Genomic DNA, 27,187 nt, shown 5'->3' on the forward strand with positions numbered 1-27,187 from the left:
TCAAAATATTAAACGATTTCTTTAATATTTATGACACAAATTAAGGATTACATGCGTCTTTATGATTTGAGAAAATGCTACAACCTTTGCAGTGCTCGAATTATCTTTTTGTCTTAAAGGGGGTCTCTCTCTAAAAAGTCGGCACACCCTGCACATAGCCTAACAAGGCTATACAATTAAACAGCCTAGGCGCGAGTGGTGCTTTTTGCGCAGTATATGCGCACGGTAGGCCTAGGCTATTATCTTGACACACGCACACAACAGACATATTATTGATTGTAATAGTCCATATTCCATTTCAATTTCGCAATACAAAGAAATATACTAAACGATTTAGTCTGAGTGTCATTCTCAATTTCACAATGAAATAAAACGTAACTCATTTGAACCAGACCACCGTCTCAGATATCCTCAGTGTCAAACACAATAATGCATGTAGTCTTTAACTATATACACAGGGAAAATGCACTAACTGGCAGAAATGAATGAAGCCATTGCACAGCCAAACTATGTTTTAGTCTTATAATGTACACGTAGTGATAACAATACCTGGGTGTTCAGTCATCTCGTGTGTTGAATCGTGGAAATAAATAGACGAACAATTTGGGAATTTGCACTGAGATGTTGTCGGGAAGCCTATTCACTGAATATTCCACCATCAGAGATTGTATTGCTGATAGGTGTTTCAAAATATCTGGGAACTTTTCCAGAGTTCTGAATGGCAGAGGATAGCTACAGATTTATTTATTTATTTAAGATGTATTGGTGGTATTTACCTCAAAAGCACATTAAGCTAAAAGCAAGGTGACTTCTTCGGACTTGCGAGTGCTGTCAAATCGATCGTAGCCAAAGACTGTTAATATTAATCATAGCCTATATGCGGTTTGAGCACATACCCTAGTGGTGTGGTGGTGAAGTGCAGTCATGCTGCGTTCATGAGCGTAGGGTAGGCTCAGGTCTACGTCCCGTAGTAGCCTATATTTTATATTTTAATTTAACGTATTTAATGGTAAGAGACCGCACAGGGATAGATAATGAGCGTTGTTTAAGATTAAATTACAATGCCACATATGGCAGACACCTTCAGATATGAGAGACCCCCTCAGATGTTTGACTTTGATGCTTTCATGGGAGCCAGTCCTCACTCTATGGGAGCTCGGCTCCCTCTGGCTCACACGTAATTCGAGCACTGAACCTTTGTAAAAAACAATTAGATAACTCATACAGTAGTGTGTTTATCAATATGAAAACCTAAAACCTGTTTCCTAAATATTTGTCACTTTGTATATGAAAAGTTTTCACTTGACACTAGCAGTATACAGTATTTACAACACACCTTTTGGCTTTTTTTCTTCCATTTCCTTTATCCCTGTAGAGTGAGGATGAAGATAATAGTGAGGTAGGGGGGTCACTTTGTGTGTAAACAAGTGCATGTGAACTTTCTGTTGTGACTAACATTCAACCGGATTGCTGTCCTAACCTTGAACAATAACGGATGTATTTACGAGGATTAAAGGGGTGATAGAATGCAAAACCGAGTTTGCCTTGTCATAGTTGAATAACGACAGTTTGGGGGGTAACTAGGACATACATAGAACCTCAAAATCCCATTGACGCCTCTTTCCTCTGCAAATCTCACAATTTGAAACTGCTGCTGAAAATGGGCAAATCTCAACAAAGCTAAAAGTTGACGTCAACTCCTCAACTCCTAGTCTTTGTCACGCCCCAACATTTACATATGCTACACCACTGACCTGAGGTCAGCTTAGTCTTCTGAATAGGTCACGCAGATCTCAGAAATTTTATACATTGTTCATCCGCTATTGAATTACTAAATTCACTTCTGAGACTTTTTTATGCGAGAAATCAACTATGTAGAGGTCAAATATGGGCCGTTTTACGAAAATGTATGACTAATTGCAAATTTTGTCCGACGTGTGTCGCAGTTCAGCAGGAGATCAGCAGGCTAACGTGACAGCGGCCGGTGCTGCCTCGCCGCCCGGCGTGTCCTCCTTCACAGACCCCGGCTCGCTGTGTCTGAAATATGAGACCTGCTGTCTCGTCTCCACTTTATGTGTATGTGGTTCCTCAACCAATCAGCGCGCAGCTCATCTAAATATTCATGAGCATACCATATTTGGAAGAAAAGCTCTCGTTACAAATAGGGCCAAAACACAAGGATGCATAAGGGCCCATAAAATAGCACCCGGGCAATTTTCAGCCCAGCCAATGTTACATACCATATTAGGAGACCTTAAGGAATAGTGTGAAATACCCTATATAAGCATTCTATCACCCCTTTAACAAAGGACAAGTCATCAGTAAGACCATTCTGTGTGTGCGTGTGTCCTTACATGAATGAGGAAGCTTGAAGGTAATGAGGGTGATGAGAAGGAGAGAAAAGGAGGTGTCTGCATGATGTCGGCTGCAGTGTTGAGAGTCACATCTACTTCCTGGTAGAAATGAATGGACCTCAGAAAGGGAAGCTGTACTCTTAAACCTGGCATGTCTGCATTATTATCATGGGGATTTTTTTTGTTTTGTGTCACAGAATAAACAGCACTTTAAATGTGTATGTGAAACTTTTAACTATTCAAAATGACTAATTGTTCTTATTCTAGGCTGGAAAGTGTTGAGTCACAAAGCTTAACCTGTATGACAAGTTTGATATTTTAATATTTTTCTTGTGGTTCTTCCCAAATACTAAAAGAGCCAGAGCATGGAGCTGAGTTTCACCATCTCCTACTTGTAAAATGTCAGATATAGTAATCCTGTGTCCTCCCCCTCCAGAGTGGTAAATTTGGCGGTGGCCCATCAGACACACAGGACAGCCAGCCTCAGGGTATCCAGTATGCTGAAGATGCAGCTGAACATGAGAACATGAAGGCCGTACTAAAGAGTAGCCTGCAGGGCGGAGAGAGCGTGACATCCACGGTGCCAGGCCTCCGTACACGCACCAGAGCCAGCAGCACCCGAGGTCAGACTCACAAACATGTTATACTGTTACATAATAAGTATGACTTTTAAATGACGTACTATATTACTTTTTTATTTTTATGGCATATATACTATGACTTTTTATGTATTTTCTATGGCATACTATAATATTACTTTTTATGATTTTTTTATGACATACTATACAATTCTTTTATGACTTTTTATCGCATACTATACTATGACTTTTTATGACTTTTTTATGACATACTATTAGGGCTGTCAATCGATTAAAAAATTTAATCTAATTAATTACATACTCTGTGATTAATTAATCGAAATGAATCGCATACATAATTAACGGTGCCTGAACCGATACGATACGGAAAAAAAGGGTACTAAACAACAGTTGGTGACATTAAAGAACGGCTTGTTTATTGCTAAGGCCATATGGTCAAATTTAAATGATTTAGTAATAATGTATAACAATAACAATAACTTATTTCACTAGTAAACGACAAAAACAACAACCAGATAGGAAAAGGACATTTACAATAACTTCAAATGCACCACGAGGCTGTAGTTTACCAGTTTCATTGAACGCACCGTCTGTGTTGTTTCTCCGACGGCAGCTGCAGATTGTTACATCCCGGTGTTGAATCCTCTACAGTAAAACACACTCAAACTTTACACCGTTTAGCGTTAGCTGTCAGCATTTTAACCGTGTTTAATCCAGCTACTAGCTAGCGGTAGGCTAACGTTAGCTGCTGTTGAGTATTGTGTTAACTAGCGTCACGTGCAGCGGGGTTTGTGTTTCCTGTAACGTCTATTTCAGAGCATCAGAGAGAAGCTTAGACATATCAGTGGCACCAGATTTTCGTCTGTATGCAAACGTCAATATGGAATGGATTAATCTGCGTTAATTTTTTTAACGCATTATTTTTTCTCAGATTAATTAATCGAAATTAACGCGTTATTTTGACAGCCCTACATACTATATGACTTTTTTTTTATGGCGTACTACACTATCACTTTTTTATGACATACTATACTATGACTTTTTGACTTTTTATGACATACTATACTATGACTTTTTATGGCTTTTTATGACATGTACGGCATGCTATACTGTGACCTTTTATGACAAACAATTCTATGACTTTTTATGACATACTATACTATGACTTTTTTTATGATTTTTGTGACATATAATAGTATGACTTTTTAATGACATACTATATTACTTTTTTGATTTTTATGGCATATATACTATGACTTTTTACTTATTTTCTATGACATACTATACTATGACTTTTATGACTTTTTATGGCATACTATACTATGACTTTTTATGACATGCTATACTATGATTTTTTTATGACTTTTTATGACATGCTATACTATGACTTTTGTATGAATATTTTGACATACTATACTATGACATTTTATGATTTTTTTTTGACATACTATACTATGACTTTTTAATGACTTATGACATAGTATACTATTACTTTTTTATGATATACTATGACTTATCTATGACATAATGTACTATGACTTTTTAATGACATTTTATGACATGCTATACTATGATTGTTTATGATTTTTTATGACATACTATACTATGACTTTTTTATTAATTTAATGACACACTATACTATGATTTTTATGACATACTATATACTATGACTTTTTCATGATATACTATACTATGACTTTTTTATGACTTTTATGACATAGTATACTATGACTTTTTTATGATATACTATGACTTATCTATGACATAATGTACTATGACTTTTTAATGACTCTTTATGACATACTATACTATGACTTTTTTATTAATTTAATGACACACTATACTATGTTTTTTATGACATACTATATACTATGACTTTTTCATGATATACTATACTATGACTTTTTAATGACTCTTTATGACATACTATACTATGACTTTTTTATGACGTACTATACATCGACTTTTAATGATTTTTTATGACATACTATACTATGACTTTTTATGACTTTTTTAGATTTTGAGAAGGTTGAGTGTTCAAATCTTCAGGAAGTTTTGAGGTCCAATATACTAAGTTAAAGAGACGAATATGCCAAAATCATAAAGCCTTATGTCAGGTCAGATAGCTTAGAGTGATAAGAACATTTTTGGAAGCTAGAAGGTTGACTGTTCAAAGCTTACAGTATATGTTATGGAAAGTTTTGAGGTCCAATATACTAAGTGAAAGAGACAAATGTGCCAAAAAGATAACTTTTGTGTCAGGTCAGATAGCTTAGAGTGATAAGAGAATAATTGGAAGCTAAAAGGTTGAGTGTTCCAATCTTAGATGTTTTGGTAAATTTTGAGGTCCAATATACTAAGTGAAAGAGACAAATATGCCAAAGACAGTGTTTTTGTGTCAGGTCAGACAGCTTAGATTGATAAGAGAATGATTGGAGGACAGAAGGTTGGGTGTTCATATCCTACATATATTTCATTAAGTTTTGAAGTCCAATATACTAAGTGAAAGGGACAAATATGCCAAACATGTAACTTTTGTGTCAGGTCAGATAGCTTAGAGTGATTTCAACATGTTATACTATGACTTTTTTATCACTTTTTTCAACATGCTAAACTATGACTTTTTAAAAAATTCTATACTATGACTTTATCACTTTTTTGGACATACTATACATTTACTTTTTTCGAGATACTATACTATGACTTTTTTATCACTTTTTTCGACATGCTATGACTTTTTTCCGACATGCTATACTATGACTTTTTAAACACTTTTTCGACATACTATTCTATGACTTTTTTTTATCACTTTTTGATGACATACTATACTATTCATTTTGTTATGATATACTTTATACTATGACTTTTGTCACGGCTCAGAGAATAGTAGCACCCAAATGCAGAGAGAGCGAGTAAACAAGAGACAGCTGACACGAGCACACAGGAACAGGTGAAACAATTCAGGGTGGGGCATACAATCACACAGGCGGGAAAACACTAGGCAGGAAGTAAAACATGACATGACATAGAAGAACAGAGGAACTACCAACAGAAAACATGAAACCAACTAAACACAGAAACTTGACACAGGGACTAGATGTGACAACTTTTTATGACTTTTTATGACATACTATACTATTAATTTTTTTATGACATACTATATACTGACTTTTTATCACTTTTTTCAACATGCTATATTATGACTATTTTGACATGCTATACTATGAATTTTTTATCACTTTTTTCGACATGCTATACTATGACTTTTTTTGCCATGTACTATGACTTTTTATCACTTTTTCGACACACTAAACTATGACTTTTTATCACTTTTTTGATATGCTATACTATGACCTTTTTATCACTTTTTTCGACCTACTATACTATGGCTTTATCACTTTTTTCGACATGCTATAATATGGCTTTTTTGACAAACTAAACTATGACTTTTTATCACTTTTTTCGACATACTATACTATGACTTTTTTATTGCTTTTTTCCACATGCTATACTATGACGTTTTTATCACTTTTTTCCACATGCTAAATGACTTTTTATCACTTTTTTTTTAACATACTTTACTATGACTTTTTCATCACTTTTTTCGACATGCTATAGCCTGCTATGACTTTTTTCGACATGCTATACTATGACTTTTTATGACTGTACTGACTTTTTTGTGACATACTATGACTTTTTTGGTTGTAGACTGTAGAGATTTCTTAAACCTGCCCTAAAATACAATATGTCTGTTGTTTTCCTATCCATTCTGACCTTACTTCTTTAGGGTGTGTTCCCCCATGGTGCTCCGCCAGTGACGACGCAGTGAACTGCACAGATGATACAGCTGATGAGATCATGGAGAGGATTGTTAGGTCAGCCACTCAGGGGCCCAGCCAGCGGACGCAACCTCGGGAGAGGAGACGATCCCGAGCCAACCGAAAATCATGTTAGTCAACTATTGGCCAATTGGCATTGTTTAATATCATGCACAGAGACATGCAATCAGCTGCATGTGCAAACACTGTAATAATACACTTTTCATCCTGTCTGCACAGTGAGGAGGACACTGAAGAATGGTTTGACAACAGAGGAGGCAAATGCTCTCGGCTTGTCCAGCGGTTCAGAGATGCAGGTGTGAGGTGGACATAAGGATGTCTGGGAGCCCTTTCACTGCCCCTCCAATTCCTACTCCTAACTTGGCAACCCACTCCACTCTGGCTTGGCACTAAAATCCCCCCCATCTTCAATGAGTTGACCTCATCTTTATGCGTTTGGTACATAGGCTTGACACAAGTGCTTCCTGAAGAGAGTGGATAAAAGGTTTTATTCATGAACGGACGGTCAGAGAGAGCAGAAATGGAGCGCTGCATCCAAACCACTAAGCTTTGCTATTGCTGAAAAAACATCAATGACATGCACTCACAAGGCTTACTCACAATCACCCTTTGAACGTGACATTGCATACAAACAACTGTGCAAAAGTGTTTTTTACAGTGGAGGGCATCAAGAGTTGGCAGTGTGTGTGCTTCAATCTCAGTGGCCTTGACTGAATCCAAAGGGCAGGAAGTGTGGTACAGACACTAAACTCTCCGCTGCTTGGGTTTAGTGTCAGCCCTGCAACTTTAGAGAAAATTAAAGACATTTCATCTGTTGAATAGATGGCTTTGTGCAGATGGTTATTCTGTATACTACTGTAGTAGTTTGTGTTTTTTTTTTTCTTTCGTTTTGCTCAAGAAGGTGCTCAAAGGAACAATTGCACTGGATATAAGAGTTGGGTATCAATGGAATGTGAAATCCTTGACACTGATGAACCACTGACATCTGAAATATACTCAATCGTTTAACCAGCAAATCAACAGTAGCACAGTTTTTAATGTCTAATCAAAGTGGACACATTCGAAGCAGATGAGCATCTAAAGCTTTGTCAAATGTCTGTTAGTTGACTGGATAAGGATTTATCAGAGAAACATCGTTTAAAGATCACAGTCAACAATTCTGTTACTGCGGGTGATACCACTAGTTTCAGACTAATTCTCAATATGTGTAGGTTGTACACAAATGTACAAACAATGTATTCAAGATGCATCATGTGTGAACTATTCTCACTGATGGACTGAACAGTGGGAGACAGTATGAGGAAGGCAGACGCAGTGTTACAGGTGAGCAATCTTCAGAGTTATGTAGTTTTATCTTCTAGAAACTATGAGCTGCACATCTCAGAGTGCCTTTCAGAGACAGTTATTTATTAAGACGTTTTCAGGGACATATAATCAAGAAAATGTTACAGATGTGCAGTCTGAGGAGCAAGCAAGAGGATAATACTGCAACGTACATCACTCACGAGCTGTGATTTATTTTTAACCAGTGTTTTTAAACAAAATTATTTTTTTTCCATGTTATGTCTTGGATCAAATAGTATGTTATGACGATAGCTTTAAAGTATTTATGAAAATTTAGGATTGGTCATGTACATTAGCTGTATCCTGTTGCCTTACTGTAGAATACGGACATGCATTGTTCCACTCTAGTCGAGATCTCAGTAAAATATAAGTTAAAAATAGACCAGGCCAAATTAATATGTAGTTTAACTGGCATCACTGGAGATCTCAGTTTGTCAATCATTGGACATTCATCCCCCAACTATGAATGTGAACATCAGGGTTTACATGAGAATTAGTAATATGGACACACATTAAATGTCGATTATTTATCTATTTTAAAACATGTAAATCTGTATTGAAGTGAATAAGAAAGAGCCCGCCGTTTTTATTATGTAGTTCGAACTATTGAAGTCGTATTGCTATTAATTTGGAATGGCCTTGGCTTAATTAATAATCATTTCAGTTTATATCATGGCAAGGTAAATCTATCCACTAGCAAATTTTCACTGTGATGGAAACATAGCCATTGAGAGAAACAAGAATCTAGCGCAACATCATAAGGCTACATAAAACCACACCAACAGTACATTTTTTTGAAGAATTAACTGAAAACTATTCAGCACCTTAGACTCAATGTGTAGCATGCAACTTAGAACTGAAGTTAGTGGGGGGGGAGCTCATTGGGTTTCCCAGATTGTACTGATTTGTGTGAAAAACAAGACAGAATAGATGTGTAAAGTAATATAGGGGGAATGCTGTAAAATTATGTACATGTCATGACAATGTCTTTGTTGTTCCCGTTTTTTTTTTTTTGCTCCATGTGTAGAATAGTGTATAATAGACTAAAAGCAGTATTATTCTAAATATAATTTAAACAAACCAAGCCATACTTGGTTTAAAAAGGTGTCACTTCTGCTTGATACAAAAGGAGGTTCACTTTGGTTCTCAGAGCTGTAGGGATTGTGTTATTAAACCTTTTTACTTCACAGACTGCAAAGTAAACAAACGTAGTGAAAACGTGCCGTGATGAAGTTCACCAGCTAGTCCTGTGGAATCCCTTAGAAGCCTTTGATTTCATTGCACTCAACATTTTCTTCTTTAACATTAGCCCACCACACACATTGCTGCCTGTGCCATAACATCACTGTGGAACTTTGACACAAATGCTATACAACCAAGGCTTCTATTGCGTCTATGCCCACAGCAAAAACGATGTAACAAATACAATAAAAAGGCTCGTTGAAACATCTTTTGACTATTTGTTTTTACTACATCTTTCAATTGTGTTGTTTTAGAAAAATGTGTGTCACATCCAACAATTTTGGGGGAAAAGCAAACCAAAGAAAACTTAAGCCTCTTTATTTTCAGTCCACACAACCCATGCTTCAAGTCACTTTATGTTCAAGAGCATATAGAGGTCGATGACAAGCTCACCAATACAGCTCATCTGGGGTTTACACACGGCCATCACACAGACCCCATTTGGTCTTGTTTAAAATTCCTATACGTCCAAAAGGGTTATGGATCTAAATGTGATTATGGTTTTCTTTTAATAAGTTGCAGAGACATAACGATGAACAAGACAGCTACCTACAAAAAAGGGGGGGGAAGTTTGGAAAAAAAACAATTGAGCATCAGCACAGAAAAAATAAAAGTCAGCTGAAACAGTCTCAGCAAATCCAGTGCAACCCAAGACATGTTCTGCTTTATACTAGCTGAAAACAAAAAAACAAGGGTACATTAAGAATTATATAATTTGTATATCCTGATCATAATTCAAATTTATCAATATACATTTTCCCTGAACAATTACTTTTGCACAGTACCTTTCAATTGTATAGATACATTACAAAATGCAGTATTCCCTTTCCACCAGACATGATTTACTTCGTAAAACCCCTGAATGACTGACAGGCAGAAAGCTCTTATGCTGTTTACATTTTATATTGCTACATTTTTTAACAAAAATTAACAAAGGGATTTTCAGTTTTGCATATTTTTCTTAGGTTTGTGGTTTGGTGTGCATCTGCACCAATAATGTCAAATTATTACTGAAATAGCACCAAAAGACAAACGCCTGACTATTAAAAGGTCAGGTGTTTATTAAAAGTGTTTTAGAAATAGTACATAGCAAGTGTGCAGTGCAGTTTAATCGTTAACCACAAAGTGATTAGATTTATAAAATGGCAAAGAAGTAAACAACACTAATTGTGTATTACCAGACACATAAAGCTGATCCTCAATTAACACAGACAAGTCCGACCCGACAGTTTTCAACAGCTGACTTGTCTATCGCAGGGTCACTGTTAAGAATTAATCTTCTGCAATGGATACAAGTAAACTCAGAGCTGTTGTTGGACACAGTTCCCGGTGACAACTGTTTGGTACAATTATATTCTTTTAGAGCTGGCTTGAATTACAAATTATAAAAAGAAGACTACGTCCTTAATGCATACACATGATTCAGGTTGCCTTCCTTTTAAAAAATAGGTTTTGGGGATCAGTTCAGTTGGAGAAACAACTGAAGCTTGATGTTTGAGATGTCTAAAAAGCTTATATAAAAATGTATACCCAAATTATAGTTCCTGTGATGGAAATATGTAAATGTTTACATTTTTAAAAATACTTAGTTACTCATGAAGTTATTTCAACATATAGCACCAGCTTGTAGATCATGCCAAGCCTTGGGTTTGGTCTAAAGAGCAAATCTGTGCTGCACTAAAATAGTGTAACCCAGACAGCAGTGAGATAAATTGACACATCTTCAAAGAACTTAAAGTGCCACTCCAGTCCCACTCCAGCTTCCCAGACTTCAGCTATCTAAACCTAACCACAGTACGTGTTTCCTATCTAAGACAACTGATGGGGAGCTTCAAGCATTTCCATGAGGAAAGTGTCAATAGGTGTGTCACCGATAAGCTTGAAGAAGAAGAGATGCTCCAAGCACTTCAAGCCAATAGATCGCAGTGCTGGCAGTCGAAGAAGGAGCTTAGCAAACCTGCATGGAGCAAAGACGACATCATTTAGCTTGACACGATAAATGTTAAACCAATGATTTAACTATTTTACAATGTAAAATGAAAGCAGTAGAGTGAAAAACAAGAGCATGTCAAGCTTGTGATTGCTGAGGACATTTACCTTCCCTGCTGCTCTGGGTATTTCTGTTTGCAGTATGCTTCCAATGATGCATAGACCTTTTCTCTAAGGAGCTCCACCTCACCGGTGTTGGAAAGCCCTTTAGCATCTGCAATAAAATAAAGAAATATTTTGATCAGGGGCAGGACATTTAATGATATATCCCATTTTGTAAAATGTTTCTTAGAACTTAGATATCAGCATTGTGCAGGCACCTGGGTTGAAGAGGACGATGGCTCGGAGGCAGCCCAGCTCTGCTTTGTCCATTTGCATATCTCTCATTTTATTGACGAGCTCCGTAAGGACCCTAAATAATGACACATTTTGCAAAGAATTTTGGAAAATGTTTGAGTGTAAAATACAATGAGCATAATGAGATAAATAAACTAATTGTACTGACTCCAATACATATTACAAAAGTGTAAAATTACCTGTCAAATATGGCACCGACCTCTGCGCTCTGCACACTCTCCCTGTGTTAAATGAAACCAGTTATTATACAGACACTACACATATGTGCAACATTAGACAAATGCATTACAATTAGTTGCAATTTATCATTGAGTATGCTGGCAGTTTTTTGTCTCCATAGGCGCACCTGTCAAAAATGGCTCCAACTCCCGCGCTGTGTGCATTGTCACGCTGCAGCTCAGAGGCCAGGAGAACTCCATCCTTCAAACCAATGGAGCGATGGGAGAACGAAGCAATGAGGAGCTCATTCCAACCTGACAAATGAAATGCAATAAAACTGGTAAGTAATGAGCAATGACAAACATGTCAGTAGTTCCTGTTAGGGTTAACGATTAATTGCATTTGCGATAATATTGCGATATGTTAAGGCGCGAATTCCTAATCTTAAAGGCTGCAATTTGGTCACGTGACTCGCAAGAGCAAATCAGTCTGCACCCGCAGAGAAAGCATCAACTTAGCACGCTAACGCTACGCCGTACCTTGAGCAGATTTCTGTCATTCAAACAACTCTGAGTTGTAGTTTAAAACTTTTACAGCCATTTTAATAAAATGAAGGGTTTTATTCAGGCTCGAGTCCATACATGCAGTTAATAGATACAGGCACGCAGAACTGAAGGCTCGGTTAGCAACGATTAGCTCTGATTAGCGGTTAGCTCCAGTTAGCTAGCTCCGTTATAAATCTATGGAGTGGAGGAGAGGGGTAACAACCAGACTCTGATAAATGACGTTCTGGGAGCTTTCACAGCAGCGTGGCTGCGTCGTTTCAACGGTTTTATTAGTACAGTTAATCCCACGGCAAGACCAGCAGCAACATGCTACTACTAACGTAACGATAGCCCCTCTGTCTCTGAGTTCGAGTGCAATGTTGACGCTGTCATGCACGCGGCACACAACTTCATGAGGGGAGGGAGGGGCTGGAGGCAGCTCCTCTGTGTGCGCTGTAAAAAAACTACACCGTTGTATATACTGTATATACTATATTTTTACTTAACTGTCTAGTAAAGTTCAAAGACAGTGTTTAAAAAGGGCAATCCACATGTTTACATATGTTTATTACAGTAAATGATAATTAAATGTAAATACTACTAAGTGTGGTAAACCCACATATTTGTTTTTATATTTCTGCAATCTGCACTTTAGTTTGTGTGATTTGTTTCTGACTTTCATATGAATGTTTACACCAGGCGGTCAGTGCTCAATATACTACTGTGACTGAAGTAGTTCAATAAAAGATGTCATTCATATAAGTTCATGCATCACCTAATTTCATCATCACATACAGGCCTGGCCTCCAGGAAAGAACAGTTTGTTTAATCTATCTAATCTTGTATTGTTCATACTATACAATGATTTATTGCTCGTCTTTGTTGAAGAATACAGAAGACAAAGAGCTTAAAAAATAATCGCATATTGAATCGCAATATTTTTGAAAAATCACAATTAGATTATTTTCAAAAATCGTTCAGCCCTAGTTCCTAAAGTGAAATTACAGTCACAATGAAAGGCTGTTTTGAACTCTTTGAACTGTGTAAAATTCCCTCCTGAGGTCGAAACCAGTACTATAAATTGTTTCAATTTCAGTGTGACTGTGTACACCATCACTACTTTGCCCCTGACACATCAGGATGCATTTCCACTGTTGCAAACATTTGATAGCTACTAGTTTGAGATTCACTTCCACTGGGTCCTGATCCAGTGTACTAGTGTAATACTTTTACAAACTCAAGTTATTACCAGTAAAAGCTTTTAGGGACATCACCGAACACATAACAGATACCTAGGCTCACACTTTTCTATATCCCTCCAATTACAGCTACATAACTCAAAAAATACAACTGGCCAAAAAACTTACGTCAAAGAATATCTGTTGCCATCCTCAAATATATTTTATTGTGCATTAATTAACAATATTGATTCTACCTTTTATTTCATCTATGCATGCACAAATAGCGACATTCAGGCTATCAACAATATTACCATTATTTGGAGTTTTCACAGATATTATTCAAGTTGCTTTTTAGTTACTTTCATCCTAGATTTGATGTTAAGGGCAGCAAAAGGTTCAACTCCAGGCTTTAACTCAGATTTAAATATTTCCTTGTGTTCTTACATTTAACTAGGGTTGGGTAACGGTGCCTTAACGACCGGTATCTAGCGGACCGAATAGCAACATGGATTTTGGTGCCACTGATATGCCTGCGCTTCTCTCTGATGCTCCGAAACGGACGTTAGAGGCAACAGAAACATTGCTGCATGTGACGCTAGTTAACACTACAATCGACAGCAGGTAATGTTAGCCTACCGCTAGCTAGTAGCTGGATTAAACAGTTAAAATGCTGACAGCTGACATTAAACAGTGTAAGGTGTGACTGTATTTCACTGTAGAGGATTCCAACACCGGGACATAACAGTCTGCAGCTGCCGTTGATGGAAAAACAACACTGCGTTCACTGAAACTGGTGCATTCAAAGTTATTGTAAAATACCCTTTTCCCATCTGGTGGTAGTTTTTGTCGTTCAACAGCAATAATAGTGAAATAAGTTATTGTTATAAGTTATTACATTATTATTAAATAATTTAATTTTGACCATATGGCCTTAGCAATAAACAAGCAGTTCTTTAATGTCGCCGACTGTTTAGTAGCCTTCTTTCTTTTCTTTACTTTCTTAAACAGTATCCGTTTCGCACCGGTATCAGAAAAAACGATACCAAACCCTACTTTTTTTAAGCTAATTTTTTCGGGCATTTTAGGCCTTTATTTCCATAGGACAGATGAAGAAATGAAAGGGGAGAGGGGGAATGACATGCAGCAAAGGGCCGCAGGTCGGACTCGAACCTGCGGCCACTGCGTCGAGGCGTAAACCTCATTATATTTATATATATATATATATTATATATAATATATATATATATATATATATATATATATATATATATATATATATATATATATATATATATATATATATGCGCCTGCTCTACCAACTGAGCTAACCCGGCCACACCAAACCCTACTTTTAACATTTTGTTTTTAGAGATTGAGATTGTTGTGGCCCAAAATGCCTGATTTCGTGAGAGCCCTTGTAAAAGAATTGCGATAAAAGTTGCAATGTCTTTTGTAGGTTTGTTGCAATGAAGTTGCGGGAGACAGTGAAAGTTGAGATTTTTTCTTTTTTTTTTTTCTTTTGTATAGTTCTTTAAAAATAAAAAAGGAAACTTGTTTTGAGGAGAAGAAAACTACTCTGGGCTGAGATATCCTAGTAACCTTACCAAAAAGGCTCAGGATGCTGCAAATGTTGGTATAATATGAAAATGGCTGGTGTATTTAAGACAAAAAATTATTTATTGAATTAATCAAATTTGAACATGTGTGTCAGTGGCTTGTTGATCTTTACATTGTTAGTTAATTTCCTAACCTGGGACACACATTCATACGGTTTGATAAAGTACTGACTTTAACTTGTCATTGCACTTACAATAACGAGTGCAGCTGTCCTCAATTTAGGTCATCGCGTCATCTCATCTCCTTTTTCTCCTGCACCCATCATGTGTGTTTGTGTGTCTGTTTGTGTGTGTGCAAGCATCAGTCGCAGGGGGAACGGAGCAGCAGCCCCGCCCGCTGCAGAGAGCCAGTATTGTATTAACAGCCAGGATTGAAACGGCAGCAACTTCAGTCACTTTTAAATCGTTACAGCGTACATTAATGTTAAAATGTATGGTTAGCAGGACGTTCTGAAATGTTTTGCACGGTCTTTCGCTGTACGTTTTGTTGGTAAATGTGAGATGTTCGAATCACACACACGTCTCGTCTTCATATCACAAACAAGGAAATGATCAACCCGTTCTCACTCCCGCTTGGTCATTGGCTCTCAGAGTGCACATGGGACTGCTGTGATTGGTTGAAGTTGCAGGAAACTTCAGGTGATTGGTCAAAATTGCGAGTCGCACCAAATTTGCAGTGATTGGTTGAATTCGTGTGAACTGGCAACATCGCAAAATTCTGGAGGGACTGTTTATTCAAATGTGCAAATAAAATGTATTTAGCAGTTCACACAAGACTATTTTAGATAGCAGTGTAGTTGTATAAGGCTAACCCACACTAGAAAAATACAAACAGACTATTTGATCAAGTATCCTTGGCCTTGCTACTCTTTGTATTGTATTTTGTAATACTGCAACATTCATAATCTGCCTCTGATAAACTTGCAAAGACATGATGTGGATCTGATCTCCGTGTTCTGTGTGTTGATTTTGAAGGTGCAGTTCCATACGGATCATTCATGGCTGCTCTATCGTACCTGCACGCAGGAGGATGACCTGGTCATCAAGGGGCAGTTCAGAGAAGTGAGGGATTCTCTTTGCCCACTCCACCAAGGCAAACAGCTGTTTGTCTGCAGTCTGACAGATGTTGGTAACAGCATCATGGGGCTGAAACCAAACAGATTACATTTTCTTAGTTGTACATCCAAACCAAATACTTCAAGCAATTACAGTAAGTCTGTCCTTACATACCTGCAAACTCAGAAGTGCTGAAAAAGGTGACACATCTCTAACGTCCGTTTTCAGAGAAGCTCAGGCATTTAAGAGGCACCTAAATAAGTCACTGAAATCCGCATTGCTATTCGGTCCGGTAGATAATGGTCGTTAAGGCAGGTCGTTAAGGCCGTATTAGTACACACCCCCCCCCCCCCAAATAAAAACTCTTCGGATCTACACGATTCACGTGGATGACATTTTCCCCATTCAAAACGGCGATTTTCACCGAAAAGGAACTAGTTTGCAGGTATGTACTTAAGAGCATGCTTTTAATTAGGTTATTCTAAAAACATGAGGTCCAAACCCATCATGCAGGTGACTGAAGAAAGTGACTTATATAAATCTATTGATTGCAATGTTGTAACCACTCACAGAGTTGCCTGCAGAACCGCCATCAGAGTGAAGTTCAGTCTTCTGCTCCACAGCCGTCTCTGCCTCTAAAATCTTCTCCACAGGCATCTCCTCATTCACACCAACACTGAACTCAAGCTCTCCTTCACGCTCTCGGTTCCTCTGGCGCTCCTCCTGGACCGCTGGGTCAGACAAAACATAAGGAAACAGTGGTTGGGGGGGGAAGGAATGAGATGATGTAAATACTGAAGAATGAAAACTGTAAACTAATGGAATGTATGGGTTAAAGAGTGATATTATGCAAAGTGCTGTGTGTCTTTGCAGGGTTTTTGCTGCAAGTCTTGTTCAAATTCTAAACTGTCTTGACAAAAATGAAATCATGACAGCAGAAGTCAATTTCAAAAGCGTTGCGTTCAGTGGATTACTGTTAATTATACCTCAAGTGTGGGGCTGACAATTTCTACAGTACATTCTTCTAGATTTGATTTTGATTCAGTGAGTTAAGAACTGATTATGAAACGTTTCACAATGTATATTTTAAACATAATGATTTTTCATTTCCATAGGCTTCTACTGTATAGTACATTCAAAATAGCATATTTAACATCCATCATGACAAAGTCAGTTGAATTAACTTCTATTATAAACAAAAGTATAGTTACTGGCAGTGTGAAGTTACATGCATGAGATTGTTATTAACATGCCTTCCAGTTCGCTAACATGCATTAGCCTAGTGTTTTACAGTTGAATATTAAATAGTTAAAGACAGAATCACAATGCATCTAAAAAATCTATTGTTTTTCCCACCCCAACTGAAAAGGCAGCATTACTCCAGAGTGGCACTGTACTAACAGCACAAAGCACTAGGACAACAGAGATTAGCATGTAAAGTTTGTTAAAACTCAACGGCAGTCAACTAAGAGTCTATGTTGTCTACAGCAACCCAAAAGGAGACTGTGATCTCAATGAGGTGAAAGTTGCTGTCTGATCCAAAATATTCTGACTTCCCTCAATCAAATTGGGAGGGAGAAAAAAAAACAACAGAACTATACTGACACTGTAACATATAATCTACCCATAGCACTGGCAGATCAGACACTGACAAGGGTACAGCCAAAACAAACTGACATGGTGATTAAACTGGCAAAGCAGAGCGCACAGACTTTATGTGTTTAAATCTGGATCCAAAATTTGAGCTACACAGACTTAGTAAAGAGGCAACACCTCTCATAATATATGTATCGTATACTGTACGCATTTAAGATACTTAAAACTGACCATGTGGCCTATGAAGGCCTTAACTAGAATGATTCAATATATTTTTTGCTGCTTTAACACCAATCCACTCAGACTTTAAAGACAGTTACACAGATTCATTAAATAACTACACCTGTCTGACTGCTTATTTTACAAAGAAGTGTATTACCACAAGGCACTATACCACAGCGATCCTCGCTCGCCATCATTTCTGGGTATGTTTTCACACGTCAATCCACCAGTCAACAATTTTGCATGTCTAACACAACAGGCTAATTCTCTAAGTAACATAAAAATACAGTATCTTTAAAATTTCAATGTCATACTCATCCATCCCTCATCTTTTCCATCTTCTTTTATCCACTTTACATGTTTGATCACTATTGAAAGATGGAGAAAGGGTAGAATAGGAGAAAATGAAGAGAAGAGATGGAGAGGGGTTAGTTATATAAACCAGCCCCAATACACTCGTCTCTACCCTTTATCTTATCTAATCTAGCATCCACCCTCACCTACGACGGAAATAGTACTAATCCAATAGTACTTAATCAATTTAATTGGGCTTCCTTTAGCATAATTGGTTATTCTAAGAAATGTAATGACTGCCAATGTTTAAATCATTCTAAAAATGTATATTTAACTCTATGTTGCAGAAAACGCCAATGTATCCTCCTTTGTATATTTGCATGGAAGACAGCTCGCAACAAAACGTGTTTCTAAACCTTCAATAGCCAAACAGGCTCTCAAAATGAACTTAAACCTCTAATTAGACCCTGTTCCTTGCATACCTTCCCTCTTCATGCCCATGGCCAGGCACTTCTGGTAGCGGCAGTACTGGCAGCGATTGCGCTGGCGTTTGTCGACCAGGCACTCTTTGTTATCCCTGCAGGTATAGCTAAGGTCTTTGCGCACAGTTCGTTTGAAGAAACCTTTGCAACCCTCACAGCTGTACACTCCATAGTGCTTGCCTGTAAATTACACAAATGAAAAAAGTTAAAGTTAGAGGCTGATGGGGAAATTCAACAAAACACCAAAGTGAAGGTGACAGTCTAACACACATTTTGTAGCCTATTTCTATTAGCAACAGTGACTGAGATCCATTTTGTTAAAATGTTGAGGAAACACAGGCAAAAACACTTGACAGCAGGGGATTATCCATACTAAAATTAAATAAAACAGTCTAAAGCTGATGCTTCTCTTCTGCTAATCCTGCTCTTAGCGCACTAACTCACCAGAAGAGCGGTCTCCACAGATGACACACATGCGTTTCTGAGACAACATTATTCCAGGGCTGTGAGCTGGCATGGGCCTCAGGCCAAACGGAGGCTTGATATCTTCTGAGCTGCTGATTGAGTGCATCCCTGATATAGGTGATGAAGAAGAGATCTGGATACACAAAGCAACCAAAATAATAATAATTAAAACACTGTAATGTCTTTGGTTAATTGTACGTCACTTTACATGCTTTTTTGCATTATCCAAATTTGCTTCCTCCTCTTTTCATTGCACTATACATACTGTAAAAAAGAAATTCATTGCCGTTTTTCCCAAAATTAACATAACATAACCTGTGCCCATGTAAACAAACACCGGTACCCTACAACTAAAGCAGATTAATCTCTTAAATACAAAAATGAAGTGTAAAATAACATAAATTCACAGACTCTAATGGCTGCCAGTTACCTGACTGTTGCTGATGGGTCCAAACCCCAGAGAGGGTGAGACCACTGGGGAGTTAAGTGAGGGACTGATAACTGAGAAAGGAGAACCCAAGATGCTGGTGGGGCTGTTGGAGGCTGAACTGTTGGGCTGCTGTGAGGACATGGCTAGTAAGCTACCCAGTGGAGAGGAGGCGGTCCCGTCTGAAGGATATCAATCTGAGGGTGACACAAAAGGATATTATGAGTTTTTTGATTGAACTTGAAACAATTGTGTCTTTACTGTGACTTGTGATTGCAAGTAGAGCTAAGATTAAGTCAATCAACTGAATTCTAATTGCCAATGTCAATTATTTTGTATCGTTATCTGTCCCCGTTTTGTTTTGCCGTCTATCGTGGCCTGGGGTCCGTTTCAGAAAACAGGTTTAGTGAAAACTCTGAGTTTGTTAACCCTGAGATGAGGGAAACTGAGTTTTTCCGTTTCAGAAAGAGAGGTTATTCAAACCTGAGAGAGAGGGGTTACTCCAGCCCGTTTCAGAAAGAGAGGTAACTTAACCTCAGAGTCAGTTACTATGGTAACTGAGTCTGTGAACCTAACCTGGTCGGGAGCAGGTTTTCTTCAAGAAACCTCGAGTTTCTCTCAGTCTCCTCCCTCTGACACAGCGCGTGTTCATTTCCTCATTCAGTCAGTCTGTATCAGGCAGTGGTCAGAAAACACAGGGGAGACACTTTGTTTCTCTCACTATGACTCTAGAGTCGGTACTCGCTCCGGAGCTAATCACCGTCACTCTCTCACTTCTCCCTCTACCACACACACACACCACGCCACTTACGTAGGCTACTGCGAAAGCTCTACATGGAGCCTCCGCAGAATTGTAAAACAAGCTTAAGTCAATCTACTCCGAGTTGATTGAACCAACTCAAATCAGCTGTTCTGAAACCGAAAACTCAGAGTTTCCCATCTCAGGGTAAATCAACTCAAACATCAGGGTTAGACTCAGAGTTTGTTAAACCTCCTTCCTGAAACGGGCCCCAGGACTCCCTAGCAGAATAAAATAAAAAATGTGATAGTCTATTATTCCTTTAAAATAATTAATTTCAAGCAAAGCATCGTGTCAGTCTCCGGCTAAGAGAATTTGCTACTTGTCTCTGTTTTATATAATTAAAAATGTAATATCTTTGGGTTTTGGACTGTTGGTCAGACAAAATAAGACATTTCAAGACATCTTGGACTTTAGGAAAGTGTGATGGAATTTTCCACGGTTTTCTGACATTTAATAGACCAAAAATAATCATAAGTTGTTGCCCTATGTTAGTCAACCTACCAAACTTAACCCTTCAAATAAACCTGGCAAATGAATTGCCACACAAAAGAAGTGATGTGGTGTTAGAACATAATTGGAACCACATGGGGCTGCATGATATAAGGGAAATATGAGATATGCGATTACATTGTTATTACTTGCAATAAAGAAACACAGTTCTTTACATTACTTTCTGATGCGTTTAGTATACTGCTAAAATACAATAAATTACTTGAGTTGAATTGAAAAAAAACTTAAAAAGGAAATTATTCCTAACATTATTTTATTGAACTGAACACAAAAGGCACCAATAAAAAAAGAACGATAGTTACATTTTAAAGTGCCGTCGTTTTTTAGTGATACGCTTTCAACTTACTACCAACATCTACATTGTTTTACATGATTTAAATTTTTTACATTTAAGGAACACACCCATCGAGATTTAGCAACGTTTGGTGTGTTTAGGTTAAGAGAATGTTCGTTCAAACTGAAGAAACCATAAAGACATCAACATTTGGTCACACAGTGTCTGTTAGCTGGCATTGCAATAACGTGAACGTTACACGTTTGCTAAATGTTGCTAACGATAACGTACGCAGTAACGTTACAGCATGGAAAACATTAAGCAAATTTAAACTGCCACCGTAAAAAGAAATGCCACTGCCCAGGAGTATTTTCATGAATACATATAGCTAACGTTAAGTAAGTAACGTTACTGACCGTAACACATAAACAATGCCCTACGTTTCTAGCTAGCTACAAACCCATAAACCCAGGCGACGGCTAATATTAGCTTTGGTTGCAGCTGAGCTAGCTACGTCTGGCTGATATTGCATCCTGTAACGTTTCATAAAACTACGATATAAACATACCCCGTTAATCATCACGAAACGTGGAGCTTGATAACTCGACGGTCATCGAATCACTTTAATACATCTTCACAAATAGTGCAATGTTTTCTAGCTAGCTAAGATAAGCTTGTTAGCTGCAACTACGGCTAATATAGCTAGCATTAGCTTAGTGCACGGTTCAGGGTGATGGTCTGAAGCAGTTGATGACAAAACAGCTCATGGTCGTTTGAAGGATGGAATTTACTTACCAGACACACCTTCGACGCATTGTTGAAAACCTATTCAGTGTACTTGTTTTAATGAGACCAGCGGCAGACAATAGGCCGACACTCACATCCAGTTTACTTCAACTTGACGGTGTTGTTTACAGGCCATGGTGGCTCGGTGAGCCAGCCAGTATCCCTTGAGTCAAAATGTCTCGTGGGACCACCCATAACAGTTCTGTCATATGACACTCCTGCAGTATATTTAGCTTGCTATCTTATTTAATCAGACTGCTTTTGGTTCATTTTAACTGGGCGTTTCATAATTTTGCGCAATATTTGAACATTTTCATGAACATTATGAAAAATTATATTTACTGTTATTTGTTTTCCCTCTATAAATTGTTCTTAATTGTTCCCTTCCAAAAAAAAAGTATCATACACACACCTTCAAATATTGTCATAATAGGTTATATCAATGACACATTCAGGAGGAAGTAATGGAAAATGACACATTTGCATACTCTGTCACATATTCTTATCTGGACAAATGGAAGAAAATAAATGTAATTTTAGTTATGATAAGGTATTGATAAACTAACATTAAAGTATGAGATGGTAAATTGCATTACATCCACACTGTGTTTTTTGGTAGCCTAATTAGGGCACAACTCAACTCTCTGGATAGCCACACCTACTAATGTAAGAAGTGCTGGAATGTTTTTTTTGTGCCTTTGACAGGAGGGAAATATACAGTATTGCACAACGTTTTCATGCTCCAGTTATGTTGTACGGTAAAAATGTTCACCATCTAAAATATTTAACACAGTGTTCTGTTTTTGTAATCTTTTGTTCTTGGGGTGAAGAATGAGTTGTACTTTTGTAACAGAGTTGTTAATTAGTTGCAGCACTTTTTTTAACCATTGGGTACAGAAGAGACCTGTAATTTCTATTAAGCAGTACTAGTACTAGTTTAAAATATTAATTTGTCACCAACCAGTTTCCAAGGAAAAACTAGGTTGGCCCTAAGTTAGATGCCGCCATTTTTCCCAGTAAACTAGATCCAACAGACCCCAATATCACAGAACAGTTTTTCTTTTCAGATTGATTTGATTTTTTCTTTTCCCGATACTTAAATGGATTCATTTAATATTTGAATGAATATTGTTTTATAATTTAATAATTGCCCCTTTTGCTATGGACATCAATTGTGGGTGGGGTTGAACCCACAATGAAACCCACTTGAACTACCAACTGTATTATTTTTAATTGTTAATGCTCTCCACCAACTGAGATATTTTGAATTATAAAATATGTGTTAAATCTACCCTAATCTCTGGTCAGCATCTGTCTTTCATATAGGACAGGGGAAGGGAGACATGGGAAAGTGGTTTACAGTTTTCACAGTTTGCACAACAACAAAACCCTAACCCTTCATTCTTGAGAAACCACGTCAAGGACAAGATGTCAAAAGCCCAATTTGAACAGGAATATATTTATCTTGGGGGGGAGGTGGGAGGATTTTTACATAACCTGACCTGATCCGTGATTTTAATCCCCTTTGGAGCACGTAATGTAATGTAATCTGTAAATGTTGACACAACCTGTGGCCAAATAATGACAAAATAATAGATCATTCATATGTCAGCAGATCACAAAGTTGTCCACTGTTGATCACTGTATTGAATGTAGCGGTTTTCATATAATTTCTCAACAAACCAGGAAACCATGTGCTGTACAGTGTGCAAAAGAGAAAGAATCTTGAAAAACTGCTTTGTCAGTCGTACCTGAAGTGGTGTCTCAAACAAGCCAAGTGGAATTGTTACTACAAACACTGTGCTGCTCACAGCTTCTAGCAACTTATGTTAGACAGCAACAGGTCATAACAGAATATTAGCTTAACTTATAAACTTTGTTTTGCTGTTTGCCAAGATCATGACTGAAAACAGATTGATCATGATGAAAGGGACTCAAACTTTGTATCTGCTTTTTATATCAGGTTTGGACCTTACATGATTGTTTTCCTTATGTTGTATACATGTAATGCAAAATGTAATAATAACAATTATAATGTTTTGTTATTATTCTTGCTATTCAAACTGCAGTAACATGCTACCTGCTTCTGTTTTTTTTCCACAGAATTATGCTGCTTTGCACTGGGATCTTCAGATGTTCACCTTATTACTCTCTCTAAGACCTACATAGAAGCAAAGACCTACTGCAGAGAGATGTACACCGATTTAGCTACAGTTCACAACTCCACAGATATGGATAATTTGATAACTTTAGTTCCAAGTACCATTCCCAGAGCCTGGATAGACCTGGAGGCTGGAGATGAGTGGATGTGGCATTGGTCCTGGCCTGATCAAATACTGGATTTTCTTAAATGGAAGGCAGGAGAACCACCAATAAAGAATAAATATGTATGTGCAGCAATGGATCAACACGGAAAGTGGATTGAAAGTGAATGTGGAACTAGGAGAAGTTTTGTTTGTCACGGTAAGTAAAAAGGCTATGTGGCAGTCAGTTACCTCAGATGGCACAAATGTTGAAATGCAGGACATCACTATGTTCTTTACATTTAAAATGTCAAAACTTTGGACTTGCAGGCAACAGTGATACCAGTCCTTTTATTTTTGTTGCTGATACTAAATCATGGAAAGATGCTCAGAATCACTGCAAGGACTTGTCTTCTGATCTCATTATCATACACTCAGCAGCAGAGAATGAGGCAGTTCATAATCGGAATCACAATCAGAAAAAGATTTATTGCCAAGTACGTTTGTAACACATATAAGGAATTTGTTTTGGTGTTGTAGGTGCATGTCACACATTCTTTAAATATAAGAAGGTTAAGGAAATCAAGTATTAGAATATAAACAATATAAGTATAAATTATATACACAGTATGTATTAAAAATAAAACTAGAAAGAGAAGTACTGCAGAGTAAGTACAGTGGCATGTAGAGCCAGAGGTGGGGTGTGGAGAGTGTCAGGGTGGGTTCCGGGCCTTGTTGATAAGACTAGTGGCGGATGGGAAAAAACTGTTCTTGTGGCGTGAGGTTTTGGTCCTACAAAACAACATGCACCAACACATTGGCCTGTTCAAAGATCCCTGGAAGTGGTCTGATGGAAGAAATTCATCATTCCGTTACTGGAAACCCAGTCAGCCAAACTACCTTGTAGGTCAGGATTGTGCTGCTGCTGTATTCATAGATAAAGGGCAGTGGAATGACCGGAAATGCGTCGATCAGCTCAGTTTTGTTTGTCGTGGGGGTAAGTTGTTGTATTACATGCTTTCTCTATCAGCAAAGTGATTTTATGTTAAATTGTATTATGTTGTGTAACAAAACACAACAGAGCTAAATCTATAATTTGTGTCTATTCATTAATTACTTACTCTTCTTCAGCAAGGAAATCAACCACCGATCAAACAAGTACAACAGATCAACTGCCAGCAAATCTGACAACTCTTCAAACCTCTTTATCTCAAGAGGTTATAGTAACAACATATACTGTAGTAACATGGCTAGTAATCAATCGCACACTAATGTTACCACAGAAGAAGCAAGAGCTGTCAATGCACTGACAACACCAAATACCACAGATCTTGTGTCAAGTACGCCAAGCACTGAGCTCAACAATGCAAATGCTGCAACTGTGACAGCAACACTGCAACCTCCCACAACTACTGCACAAGTAACTACAGACAGTGTCTCTACATTAACAACATTGATGGGGACTTCAGCCCAGACCACTACACACTCCTCAACTCTAAACCCTACTGAAAACTGTCAGTTTGCCTGCAGGTATGTTTCAAATTAGCATGTGCCTTTGTGTTCATGTTGCATACATGATAAATTAAGTACTATATTTCTGTTTTTCTCTCTGTTGTCTTTCCTAAAGGAAACCAGATCCTAATCCAGGAAAATAAGACATGGATTGAAGCTATGAGTTACTGCAGGGAGCACCATATGACCTTGTCCACATTACCAGCAAAGACATTCAAGGGAAGGTTGCTGAAATGGCAAAGAACGCCACATCATCCCTTGTTTGGCTAGGTCTATGGCACATTTGTAAATTTAACTTTTGGTTCTGGACTAAGTCAATTCCTGGCTGTTACCAGAACTGGTCCCCCAGACAAGGATCTGAAGGGAAATATGACTGTGGTGTTACAGGTGCCATCGAGGCCACTGGGAGGCAGCAGTGGGTAGGCTTGCCTGAGAGAAACTGAATTTCATCTGTTACACATGCACTGGATGAGTGTCAGTGTCACTTCAGATGACAATGTTGTTGAGCAGCTTTTATAATGACGTGTGGACACACTATATTGTTCTGGTTATACATGCTTTGCTGTTTCAAAATGATATTTTTGCAGTTATTAATTCAACATTAAATAAAATGTTTTTCACAATTGTGACATCAGGCTAGTAGACTTTGATGGACTTTAACAGAGGTATCATACTTATTTTAATGCTCACTTATGACATCATACTTCTACCTTTGTTGAATTACAGCTGCATGCTCTATTGTTCATTTTGAATTTCATTAAATACTAAAACCTTATGTGGTGTGTAGGCGAGCACATTCATAGTCATGGGCAGCAAGAGTGATGTGAGAACATTGATCTGCTCTATTCCTTTCAGTCAGGGGTTACTATTTGCATGTTGACCCCCTGGGTTGGGCCCCAAAATTGTCTTTTTTAGACCACCAGATTGTGGCCCCGAGCCAGACTGCCTGCTGCCCTCACTGACCTGACCTTAACTCGCGACCACATAGAAGACAGAGCTCACAGACGCTCACCTGTCTGCACCCATGAGCATCTATAACCATGGAACCTGAAAATTATACATTTTTATTGAATTCAAAACTATATGACAAAAATGCAACTGTGAATGGTTTTCACTGTTATCAGACGACTTGTTCCATAGAGCAAATCTTTGGAGAAACATCATGTGTTGCCTGTGTATTTTCTATTTGTATATTTCTTCACTTTTCAGTTTTCACAACACAGTACAAACATCCTGCCTCTTTTGAAATTAATGTCTCCAGAGACATGTTTTAATGGACTTTATTTGGTGAAA

The 27,187-nt window shown here is 37.8% G+C and overlaps 2 protein-coding genes and 1 long non-coding RNA gene across 9 annotated transcripts in view; 2 read left to right on the top strand and 1 right to left on the bottom strand.

The window, feature by feature from the left end:
* fhod3b (formin homology 2 domain containing 3b) overlaps positions 1-9,586 on the top strand; it is a 106,339-nt gene extending 96,753 nt beyond the window's left edge. The window contains 3 exon segments of the mRNA XM_078253155.1: positions 2,791-2,977; positions 6,741-6,902; positions 7,012-9,586. Of these exon segments, the coding sequence (XP_078109281.1) occupies positions 2,791-2,977; positions 6,741-6,902; positions 7,012-7,094 (432 nt within the window). The 3' untranslated portion in view covers positions 7,095-9,586.
* Positions 9,587-10,015: 429 nt separating this feature from the next.
* Positions 10,016-22,323, bottom strand: LOC144519761 (retinoic acid receptor RXR-beta-A-like). Of its 4 annotated transcripts, XM_078253157.1 has the most exons (13): positions 22,149-22,323; positions 20,344-20,436; positions 19,771-19,964; positions 19,320-19,473; positions 18,876-19,055; positions 18,414-18,467; positions 16,852-17,012; positions 16,242-16,371; positions 12,071-12,197; positions 11,904-11,945; positions 11,688-11,779; positions 11,476-11,581; positions 10,016-11,335 (listed from the first exon to the last, which is right to left on the bottom strand). In XM_078253157.1, the coding sequence occupies exons 3-13, from the start codon at positions 19,909-19,911 to the stop codon at positions 11,188-11,190; spliced, it is 1,335 nt and encodes a 444-aa protein (XP_078109283.1). In that variant the 5' UTR covers positions 19,912-19,964; positions 20,344-20,436; positions 22,149-22,323; the 3' UTR covers positions 10,016-11,187. The 4 variants fall into 4 exon arrangements, with proteins under 4 accessions (XP_078109283.1, XP_078109282.1, XP_078109284.1 ...); XM_078253156.1 differs by lacking the exon at positions 20,344-20,436; XM_078253158.1 differs by lacking the exons at positions 20,344-20,436; positions 22,149-22,323 and adding an exon at positions 21,922-22,084.
* A 1,618-nt stretch (positions 22,324-23,941) lies between these two features.
* On the top strand, positions 23,942-26,669 carry LOC144519005 (uncharacterized). Of its 4 annotated transcripts, none has more exons than XR_013502066.1 (4): positions 23,942-24,102; positions 24,243-25,379; positions 25,514-25,912; positions 26,010-26,669. It is a non-coding gene; the product is annotated as an uncharacterized LOC144519005 (long non-coding RNA). The 4 variants fall into 4 exon arrangements; XR_013502065.1 differs by having other exon boundaries at positions 24,243-24,602; positions 24,713-25,912; XR_013502064.1 differs by having other exon boundaries at positions 24,243-24,602.
* Positions 26,670-27,187: the final 518 nt, after the last annotated feature.

The sequence above is a fragment of the Sander vitreus genome, chromosome 6, assembly GCF_031162955.1.
Source record: "Sander vitreus isolate 19-12246 chromosome 6, sanVit1, whole genome shotgun sequence".
Taxonomy (NCBI): Eukaryota; Metazoa; Chordata; class Actinopteri; order Perciformes; family Percidae; genus Sander; species Sander vitreus.

What these genes read in the sequence shown, in the direction of transcription:
- LOC144519761 (XM_078253156.1), bottom strand. Translation starts at nt 19,911, where the DNA reads ATGTCCTCACAGCAGCCCAACAGTTCAGCCTCCAACAGCCCCACCAGC. An exon ending in AAAAGATGAGGGATGGATGA is followed by an intron (nt 17,013 to 18,413) that starts GTATGACATTGA and finishes TGTCTGACCCAG; the next exon opens with CGGTCCAGGAGGAGCGCCAG. An exon ending in GTCGGTGCCATATTTGACAG is followed by an intron (nt 11,780 to 11,903) that starts GTAATTTTACAC and finishes GTCATTATTTAG; the next exon opens with GGTCCTTACGGAGCTCGTCA.